General features: G+C 48.2%; 1 protein-coding gene across 1 annotated transcript; it reads left to right on the top strand.

The window, feature by feature from the left end:
* The first annotated feature begins 1,987 nt into the window (after positions 1-1,987).
* LOC140199851 (uncharacterized) lies at positions 1,988-8,330 on the top strand. The gene is made up of 2 exons (XM_072262358.1): positions 1,988-2,264; positions 5,630-8,330. The coding sequence occupies exon 2, from the start codon at positions 6,684-6,686 to the stop codon at positions 7,920-7,922; it is 1,239 nt and encodes a 412-aa protein (XP_072118459.1). The 5' UTR covers positions 1,988-2,264; positions 5,630-6,683; the 3' UTR covers positions 7,923-8,330.
* Positions 8,331-11,237: the final 2,907 nt, after the last annotated feature.

Raw genomic sequence — 11,237 nt, 5'->3', positions numbered from 1 at the left:
GGGCATGGATTCAGATTTCTGGATCATTGAGACTTCTTTTGGGGCAGGTGTGACCTGTACAGAAAGGATGGGTTACACTTGAATCCCAAGGGGACCAATATCCTGGCAGGGAGGTTTGCTAAGGCTACTGGGGAGAGTTTAAACTAGAATTGTTGGGGGGTGGGAACCGAACTGAAGAGACTGGGGAAGAGGAGTTTGGCTCACAAATAGAGAAAGCTTGTAGACAGTGCGAGAGGGAGGATAGGCAGGTGATAGAGAAGGGACGCGCTCAGACTGACAGTTTGAGATGCGTCTATTTTAATGCAGGGAGTGTTGTGAACAAAGCAGATGAGCTTAGAGCGTGGATCAGTACTTGGAGATATGATGTAATGGCCATTACAGAGACTTGGACGGCTCAGAGACAGGAATGGTTACTTCAAGTGCCGGATTTAGATGTTTCAGAAAGGACAGGGAGGGAGCCAAAGGAGGTGGGGCATAGCACTGTTGATCAGAGATAGTGTCACAGCTGCAGAAAAGGTGGATGCCATGGAGGGATTGTCTACGGAGTCTCTGTGGGTGGAGGTTAGGAACAGGAAGGGATCAATAACTTTACTGGGTGTTTTTCATAGGCCACCCAATAGTAATAGGGATAGTGAGGAGTAGATAGGGAAACAGATCCTGGAAAGGTGTAATAATAACAGAGTTGTTGTGATGGAAGATTTTAACTTCCCAAATATCAATTGGCATCTCCATAGAGCAAGGGGTATAGATGGGGTGGAGTTTGTTAGGTGTGTTCAGGAAGGTTTCTTGACACAATATGTAGATAAGCCTACGAGAGGAGAGGCTGTACTTGATTTGGTATTGGGAAATGAATCTGGTCAGGTGTCAGATCTCTCAGTGGGAGAGCATTGTGGAGATAGTGATCATAATTCTATCTCTTTTACAATAGCATTGGAGAGAGATAGAAACAGGCAAATTAGAAAAGCATTTAATTGGAGTAGGGGGATTATGAGGCTATCAGGCAGGAAATTGGAAGCTTAATTTGGAAACAGCTGTTCTCAGAGAAAAGTACGGAAGAAATGTGCAAATGTTCAGGGGATATTTGTGTGGAGTTCTGCATAGGTACATTCGAATGAGACAGGGAAGTTATGGTAGGGTACAGGAACAGTGGTGTACAAAGACTCTAATAAATCTAGTCAAGAAGAAAAGAAAAGCTTACAAAAGGTTTAGAGACCTAGGTAATGTTAGAGATCTAGAAGATTATAAGGCTGATAGGAAGGAGCTTAAGAAGGAAATTAGGAGAGCCAGAAGGCCTTGGCGGACAGGATTAAGGAAAACCCCAAGGCATTCTACAAGTATGTGAAGAGCAAGAGGATAAGATGTGAAAGAATAGGACCAATCAAGTATGACAGTGGGAAAGTATGTATGGAGCCAGAGGAAATAGCAGGGGTACTTAATGCTTTACTTCAGTACTCACAATGGTAAAGGATCTTGGTGATTGTAGTGATGACTTGCAGCAGACTGAAAAGCTTGAGCTTATATATATTAATAAAGAGGATGTGCTGGAGCTTTTGGAAAGCATCAAGTTGGATAAGTCTCTGGGACCAGATGAGATGTACCCCAGGCTACTGTGGGAGGTGAGAGTGTGTAAGTGAAAAGGGGGTTAGAGTACGGGATAGGAAGGGTTAAATGGTGTATGTGACCTGGAAAATATAGCAGGGGCGAGAACTAGACAACAGAACCGGCACGGTTAGGATGTTGCAACTACATGCTCATTTCTTAGAATAGAAGCGCTTACTGACCTGTACCTCTGCACGTGAAGCTATTGTGACCATGATGAAATTACTAACCGCAAAACCGTCATAAGCGTGGACAGGGGAAACAGGTGCTAACTGTAATTTTTTTTGTATATAAATGTAACCTTGTACTCGTGCTAGGCAGAGTTGATTGCCAGACGCTGTAGAAGCGTATGGTGGTTCCCTCTCCTCGGATCAAGTTGAATAAAGAATTGATCGAGCGAAAACGTGGTCTCTGAGTGTTTTCTCCGACTGAATAGTGAATTGATAAGGACAATTTGGTGATCCAGCCAGGAGTCCCAACGGGAGCCTCCAGCGATCCTGGTGTTAGTGAACTCGTGATCCACTGCACGCCGCTGAGACGGACGGGCCCACAGGGTGACTCTCCCCCGGTCCTCTCACGGTATCCTTTGATTGCTTGTTCCCCTCAGGGTTCCTGTTGAGCTGCTCAGGGGACTCCACGGACCACAGTCGGTAGAGGGCACGAGGGTAAGTGGTTTTAACGTTGATTGATTTCTGATAAGAGAATCTTTATGAGAAATAGTGTCTAAAAAACGGGGAGTCGGGGACTCTGAGGCCAGGGGCCGACGCGCAGGATTTGTTTTGGAGGTCCGGGACGTCAATGAGGGGTTAGAATCCCCGACGAAGTATTGTGAGTATTAAAGCCTGCCGGTGCTAATAAATTGGGCAGCGGATCATTGGTAGTGATCTATTACATTTTGTTTCTTTGAGTGTGTTACAGCAAATTGGTCAGCGGGTTAGTGGCAGTAACCTATTACATTTTGAAGCTGGTAACCATTCTAATTGGCGTAGGAGGGGACGGGGCGTGTAGATTAAATTGATCAGCACAGGGCAGAGCAGACGTTTGGCCAAACACAGGGGAAGTGGCTCTCCCCTGCAGTCTATCCGGATGATGTAAAAACGTTTTGGGGTACACTTGTGAACTAGTGGAAATCTCGCTTTTCTACGAGTGACTGAGTTGAGGTCGCCTCGCACGTGAGTACTGCAGTAAAAGAATCGGGGAGAGGCGGGTGATATTTCACTGAAACTGCATCCAGCTTTAGACCGGTTGTCAAGAGGGGAAATCCCCCACGCGAAGGTCAGGACCTTGAAGTGGATGCGGGAGTAAAGTGATAAACATGGGTCAGACTTTGGATAAGGGGGGACACACCACCCCACTCGGAAAGATGTGTAAGGAGAAACCGGAGCTAGAAAAGAATCTAAGACATCTTAGTGCGCGCTTAAATAAAAGATTGGGGGGGGGGGGAATTGGCCGTTGGGGGGAACTTGGGACCTGGACAAATGCAAAAAAGCAGTGACTGAAGTCTGGAAGCAAAATTGCTCTCAATAATGGAAAGATTTGATTACGATGTGGGTAAAAGTAGCGGACAGATTAAATGAGCGTTCCAGACAGACATCCTGGGAAGAAAATGCCAAAAAAAAAATGAAACATCCCTATTACTAATGATCAGGGCCAGGTCCGACCATATGAGGTTTTAAAGGCCTTATGTGAATTATTTGATAAACAACAAATTAAATCAACTAGGAAAGGTGCACCTTTGGATATGTCAGGACTGCAGATTTTATTTGACGCCAGCGAAGAAACTGACAATGAGGATGTAATAGTTTCTTCAGCCCCTGCAGAAGTCCCACTTCCTCCCCCACCCGGTTTACCAAATCCTTCAGGTCGAAACCACCCCTCTATTCTCCTACCCCCACGTCAACCCCCGTGACGGCCCCCGTCCCGGCATCCTCCATACTTCCCGGGACTATTACTAATGGCGGATCAGGTACCCCACAATTTTTGGACTATGTTGCTACCCGAACTCGCTCGCGAACCACACAGCACTCCCAGATTCCAGTCCCAAAGCCCCGGCCGAAGCGCAACGCGGTGGCTCGCCAACTGACGGGCTGTTGGGCGATGGTCCCACCCTAGACCCCCAGGACCCTGATGATCCAGACCCCAACTCTGATTTTGATCATGATTCCAGGAATGACTGGCCTCCGTTGACTTGACAATTCCCACTTAGGACTGTGCAACAGCGGTTTTGGCACAAACTCACGGAGACCAACGCCGTCCGGTTGCCTACTATTCCGTAGCCTTGGACCCAGTGGCCCAGGGCTTTCCCTTGTGTACTAAAGCATTACCCGCTGTCTACAGCATGGTCACGGCAGCTGCTAATATCACCCTCCAGCAGCCAGTAACAGTTTATACCTCCCACATGATTACGGCGCTGCTCACTACACACAGTACCCAACATCTTACCCAGGCCCACCTTAATCGATACGAGATTGCCCTCCTTCAGAACCCTCTCCTTACTTTTGAATATTGCTCTGCTATCAATCCAGTGTCCTTTTTACAGGAGCCACCGACACCCCTAACCAACCCCCCTCACTCTTGCATAGAACTTAACTACTTTCTTACCTCCCCCCGACCTGACCTTTCTGACCATGCACTACCCAACTCTGACCTTACTCTTTTCGTGGACGGATCCTCTTCAATCTCCCCTGCAGGCGACCGGATGGCTGACTACGCTGTGACATCCCCCTCCCAGACCTTAGAAGCAGCGGCCCTTAAATCTCTCGTTTTGGCCCAGAAAGCGGAATTGTTTGCCCTTACTAGGGCTTGCATTTTAGCCTCGGGAGCCAGCGTAAATATATATACGGACTCCGGTGTGCTTTTGGCGTCGCCCCTGACTTCAGGTCCCTCTGGGCGCAGCGCGGATTCCAGACTTCGACGGGCAAACCTATTGCTAATTCCGATTATATTTCCAATTTACTTACAGCCATACTGTTGCCCTCCAAATTGGCAATTATCAAATGCGCTGCCCATTTAACAGACGCCTCCTCGGTGACCCAGGGTAACTCCCGCGCCGATGCGGCAGCAAAAGAGGCGTCTCTACTTGGTCCCTGCGAAGTGAGCACAGAACAGCGTGCATTGCTATCACGCAGGCCCCCTAATAGTCCTGACATATTCACCATTTTGCAGTCCCAGGGGGACGCCCCTGAGGCGCGACCACAATTGCGTTCAAGACTCTGTAACGCGTCTCTGGCAGACACCAGCGGGACAAATATGTGCCCCAGATGCATGGTTACCCCTTCTTGTCGATAAACTGCACACTGATACACATCTGGGCAAGGAGGGAATGTGTGCGATATTGCTAAGAACCTGGTGGAGCCCAAACATGCAGGAAGCAGCAAAGGACAGAGCCAGGCGATGCCTAACCTGCCAGAAGGTAAACCCTGGAAAATCTATCAGATGCGAAAGAGGCCGGACTCCACTTCCAGGAGGGCCTTTTGAAGTGTTACAAATGGACTTTATTGAGCTGCCTGAGTACACTGTTACAAATATTGCTTGGTGATAGTAGATGCGTTTAGCAGGTGGATAGAGGCTTTTCCAACCACCAATAACAAAGCAAGTACGTTAAGATACTAGTAAAGGACATCATACCACGATTTGGAATCCCCTGTCGCTTGTCTTCAGACAATGGGCGGCACTTTATTGGGAAGATCAATAAGGAACTCTGTGAATTACTAAAGAAAGTCCAGCAGTTCCATTGCTCCCACCACCCTGTAGCGGCAGGACTGGAGGAAAGGGCTAATGGGATACTAAAGGACAAATTGACTAAACTAACCCTAGAGACCAGACAGAATTGGTTGAAAGTGCTTCCGCTGGCATTATATCATATGCGGATCACTCCCCAGATTGGGACAGGACTAGCCGCAGCAGAGATAGTTTATGGACGATCTGGCAGGACTCCCTGGGACAGTGACAGACCTCCCCCTCCCGGGACTTACAAGTAATGGGACAAGAATTACAGGACTATTGTAGGCAATTAACTCTCTATTTGAAGTTCCTCCATACTCAGGTCGTGGAAGCCTATAAGGAGGGAGCAAGCACAGCGACTGGCCTAACCCCGAACCTGGCGACTGGGTGCTGATCCCAGACTGGAAAAGACCAAAGTTGGGACCTCGGTGGAAGGGACCGCACCAGGTCCTCCTGCAGACCCCTTCAGTGGTCAAGGTGGAAGGACAAGAGCGCTGGATCCATCTGAGTGAATGCAAATGCTGGGACCCATGAAGGACTAAAAGAGTACTGATAATTGTACTAAGATTGCCCCCTGTGTATGATTAAACTTTGTCTTTTTGGAGTGCCACAGCCCTAAAACCATGCCCGGGGGGATGGAAGGTAGTATAACTTTGATTGTTTGTATCCTTTTAGGGATAGTAGGAACTACGGGTAGGATCAGGGGACGAGTACATACCTGCGATACAGAGCGGGAAAATAGGGTATATCATCTCTGCAGTCAGGATGTTCTGATGTGTGAGGGTGACGGGGATGATGAGTTGGGGGAATGGAACATTACCAAGATCAATTACTGTACCGCAAAGCTCGAGCAATCGGACCGCTGGGCTAGTCCTGGATGGAAGGAACTCTTGGGTTCTCCCCTGTCGGTACGGAAGCTGCAGGTTTGATTTTGAATGCAGAAGGAACCGAATGGAGAACCAACTAGAAAACCAGTCCTATAAAGGAAGGTGTTCCTGGGGAGCCCTAAAAGGGAACTCAACATCCTTAGTGGGCTCAAAAAGGGGCACCTTGAATTGAAAAAAAAAAAGAATTGGGGTTTCACTGAAAGCTCCACGCTTGGAAGCCCCCCCCCCCGGGATAGATCAGTGAAAATTACTTTCAAAAGGTATATGGACGATTATTTGGAACCACTATCGCCTGTTATCCTCCCCCCACGAGTGTCTCCTCCCTATACACTATCTTCCCGCACTGGGACCGCACCTACCAACCTTTCCGGTGTGCCCCCCGCCACAGTACCCTGCCTAAGGAAAGGAGGGTGAAACTTACCTATGACCCCACCAAGGCCCCTGTGGCAGACCATTTCCTCCGGCTAACACTACATGGGACAAGTAGCGACCACCGTTACAGTGCAGAATGGTTTAAGGGAGACCTCTGGTGGGAGGGCAACCCCAAACTCCCATGGGGAGGCCCAGGCTATGACAACTGTTACAACGGGACAGGATGGGGATGCTCCGACATTTTTGCCTGCACACCCCTCACCTGCCTATATGACGTCTGGGAAAGAAGGCAGTGTCGCCCCTCAAACAAAGGGCAGAGCGTCATCTATACCTGTGGTAAGTCAAATTGTGTGCCCCTGTCCCGGGGAGGACACCTTCTATGCGGAGAAGGAAACCGTACACACCTCCGAGTTTACAACCACCTGTTCCCCCACCCGGACTACATCGAGGGGACCAAATTGGGCCTCCTGTCCTCCCAGTAGAAGTCCAAGTGCCTGGAAGGACCATGGCTATCTGATGACAGCCAAGGGATGTACTGAAACCCTGTACACTTCTCAGGGGTATTTCTTCTTCTACAATGGCACGGCCACCAATTTCCTGGAATACCCCGATCCTTCCTCAGTGGCCTATGGCACCTTCTTCCCCTCTGCGGTTCCCTGCCCAGGGGCCTGGGGGCCCCTGGCACCACCACCTGCAAGACTTAAGAGAGAGGATCCCCAAGAGTTCTGTGTGGACTACCGGAAACTGACTACCCTCACCCCGGGACAAATGGCTGGGTATGGAGCGGCCGGCTTTTTCTCCCTAGGGGCTTCTGGAGCAGTCATGGCAGCCCACAATAGGAGCTACTTAGCTTGCGGCCTCACAAGTCTTGGAAACGCTACCCGGGGGGCATTAAAGCTCATAACAGACAGCCTTAGCCAACTACGCCTCTTCTCCATGCAGAACCGTTATGCCCTTGATTATCTCCTTGTGAGGGAAGGTGGGATATGTGTTATCGTAAAAGACCAATGCATAATGGGCCTGGACGATGCCACTGCAAACATTGCACGCTATGTGAACCAAGTAGATGAACAATTAGGATCAATTAAGGAAGGAACAGACTGGGGAGGATGGGGAAACTGGGGATTAGGAGCATGGAAGGACTGGTTGATTAATGGTGCCATCTACGCACTAACGGCTATCATAGGAATCTTTGTCTGTATTGCCGTAGTAAAGTGTGTTCTGAACCGAATGATGGCCTCCCTAGAGGACTTAATGCCAGCAAAACCAATGATGGTAGTGAAGAACCCTGTAGAAGCTGGTGAGCTGCTTGAACCGATACCTGAGGATTTAGAAACATAGAAACATAGAAAATAGGTGCAGGAGTAGGCCATTCGGCCCTTTGAGCCTGCACCACCATTTATTATGATCATGGCTGATCATCCAACTCAGAACCCTGCCCCAGCCTTCCCTCCATACCCCCTGACCCCCGTAGCCACAAGGGCCATATCTAACTCCCTCTTAAATATAGCCAATGAACTGGCCTCAACTGCTTCCTGTGGCAGAGAATTCCACAGATTCACCACTCTCTGTGTGAAGAAGTTTTTCCTAATCTCGGTCCTAAAAGGCTTCCCCTCTATCCTCATACTGTGGCCCCTCGTTCTGGACTTCCCCAACATCGGGAACAATCTTCCTGCATCTAGCCTGTCCAATCCCTTTAGGATCTTATACGTTTCAATCAGATCCCCCCTCAATCTTCTAAATTCCAACGAGTACAAGCCCAGTTCATCCAGTCTTTCTTCATATGAAAGTCCTGCCATCCCAGGAATCAATCTGGTGAACCTTCTTTGTACTCCCTCTATGGCAAGGATGTCTTTCCTCAGATTAGGGGACCAAAACTGCACACAATACTCCAGGTGTGGTCTCACCAAGGCCTTGTACAACTGCAGTAGTACCTCCCTGCTCCTGTACTCGAATCCTCTCGCTATAAATGCCAGCATACCATTCGCCTTTTTCACCGCCTGCTGTACCTGCATGCCCACTTTCAATGACTGGTGTATAATGACACCCAGGTCTCATTGCACCTCCCCTTTTCCTAATCGGCCACCATTCAGATAATAATCTGTTCTCCTATGATATTGGTGGTTATCATTGAGATGATAAAAGGAGGGAACGTGTAAGTGAAAAGGGAGTTAGAGTACGGGATAGGAAGGGTTAAATGGTGTATGTGGCCTGGAAAATATAGCAGGGGTGAGAACTAGACAACAGAACTGGGCACGGTTAGGATGTTGCAACTGCATGCTCATCTCTTAGAACAGAAGCGCTTACTGACCTGTACCTCTGCATGTGAAGCTATTGTGACCATGATGAAATTGCTAACCACAAAACAGTGGACAGGGGAAACAGGTCCTAACTGAAACCATTTTTTGTATATAAATGTAACCTTGTACTCGTGCTAGGCAGAGTTGATTGCCAGATGCTGTAGAAGCGTATGGTGGTTCCCTCTCCTCAGATCAAGTTGAATAAAGAATTGATTGAGTGAAAATGTGGTCTCTGAGTGTTTTCTCTGACTGAATAGTGAATTGATAAGGACGAGGGAGGAGACTGCTGAGCCTCTGGCGATGATCTTTGCATTATCAATGGGGACAGGAGAGGTTCCGGATGATTGGAGGGTTGCGGATGTTGTTCCTTTATTCAAGAAAGGGAGTAGAGAAAGCCCAGGAAATTATAGACTAGTGAGTCTTATCTCAGTGGTTGGTAAGTTGTTGGAAAAGTTCCTTAGAGGCAGGATTTATGAACATTTGGAGAGGCATAATATGATTAGGAACAGTCAGCATGCCTTTGTCAAGGGCAGGTCGTGCCTTACGAGCCTGATTGAAGTTTTTGAGGATGTGACTAAACACATTGATGAAGGAAGCGCAGTAGATGTAGTGTATATGGATTTCAGCAAGGCAGCAAGCCCCATGCAAGGCTTATTGAGAAAGTAAGGAGGCATGGGATCCAAGGGGACATTGCTTTGTGGACCCAGAACTGGTTTGCCCACAGAAGGCAAAGAGTGGTTGTAGATGGGTCATATTCTGCATGAACGTTGGTCACCAGTGGTGTGCCTCAGGGATCTGTTCTGGGACCCTTACTCTTCGTGATTTTTATAAATGACCTGGATGAGGAAGTGGAGGGATGGGTTAGTAAGTTTGCTGATGACATAAAGGTTGGAGGTGTTGTGGATAGTGTGGAGGGCTGTCAGAGGTTTCAGCGGGACATTGATAGGATGCAAAACTGGGCTGAGAAGTGGCAGATAAGTGTGAAGTGGTTCATCTTGGTAGGTCAAATATGATGGCAGAATATAGTATTAATGGTATATAAGGGGTTTCGTCTTTTATGTTACTGCGGAGGCTAATTAAAATGGCTTCTTTGTTATGTTATACTTAGGAATGCTTCTTTGTTAAACGCTGAGAAAGTCCTTCCCGCTAGTGGTTTGTTTTATATTATCTATTGATATGAGGACGAATGAACCAGTTGGGATAGTTGTTATGTTTTTGGTGTATTTGAAGATACTGTATGCGCGGAGTTTTGGGGCAGAAGGCGAGAGAGAGGGACAGAGAATGGACCAGGTGCTGTGAGGTCCGCTAACGGGGTGGGACCCCGAGCGGGGCATTCAGCGAGGAGGGGAGACGGGGAGGACGGTGGACATGCGGAAGGGCTCCGGTTGATCACTTCAGGTGGTCCGGAGCCGTGAGTCGACAGGATCCAGGTGGTTGTCAGGAATTGATTGAGCTCCAACTTTTTTTGTGCACGAAGAGCTTGAACTTTGATAAGTGTGGCACCTTTTATTTTCCTTTTATATTTTATTCTCTATTAATTATATAGTTCCAGTAATATCTATAAACTGTAAATCATTTAATCGTATCTGGTGTATTGTCTGTTATTTGGGCGGCGTGGGGTACATCACACAGCATTCACATACCAGTAATTACCTAGTTTGGCAGGGCGGAGGGCTGTTTCCCTAGACGACAGTGAGCTGAGCAGCCCTGAGGGTGGCCGAGGGGCTACAGGTAAGACTCTTGGCAGTGTGGAGGATCAGAGGGATCTTGGGGTCCAAGTCCATAGGATGCTCAAAGCAGCTGCGCAGGTTGACTCTGTGGTTAAGAAGGCGTACGGGGGTCTTTTAAGATGGCGGCACAGTGCAAGGTCAGCACCGCAACACTGATAATTTCGCATATAAACTTTTTTTTTAAATGCCCAAGTGTCGGATTTAATAACATGAACATTGATGAGTATTTTTTTTTGAGCTGCTTCAACACCATGCCATCGAAAGCACTGGCCAGGATGGACTGCACAGAGCGCTCACCCGGGACTGAGGAGCTAGCTGCTGCTAGCTATGCTAACACGTTGGACCCTGCGTTTCACCAAGTAATTCAGGAAGTTACGGAGAACATATCCAAAATGATGGACATGAAGCTGGGACCACTCTCTCTAACACTCCAGAACCACACATTGGAGCTTAAAAATCTTGATACAAGAATGACCGAGGCCGAGGGCCGAGTCTCCGCGGTAGAGACTGTAGCTGATCAAGCCCAGAGCCACATTCGAGTGCTAGAAAAGCAAGTTCCATGCCTGTCTGACCATATTGATGATCTTGAGAATAGAGGTAGGAGGAAGAACATATGGATTATCGGT

The sequence above is a fragment of the Mobula birostris genome, chromosome 6, assembly GCF_030028105.1.
Source record: "Mobula birostris isolate sMobBir1 chromosome 6, sMobBir1.hap1, whole genome shotgun sequence".
NCBI lineage: Eukaryota > Metazoa > Chordata > Chondrichthyes > Myliobatiformes > Myliobatidae > Mobula > Mobula birostris.
This window is presented reverse-complemented; position numbering and strand designations above follow the sequence as displayed.

Excerpts from the sequence above, each read along its gene's own strand:
- LOC140199851 (XM_072262358.1), top strand. The coding sequence starts at position 6,684 with ATGGGACAAGTAGCGACCACCGTTACAGTGCAGAATGGTTTAAGGGAG.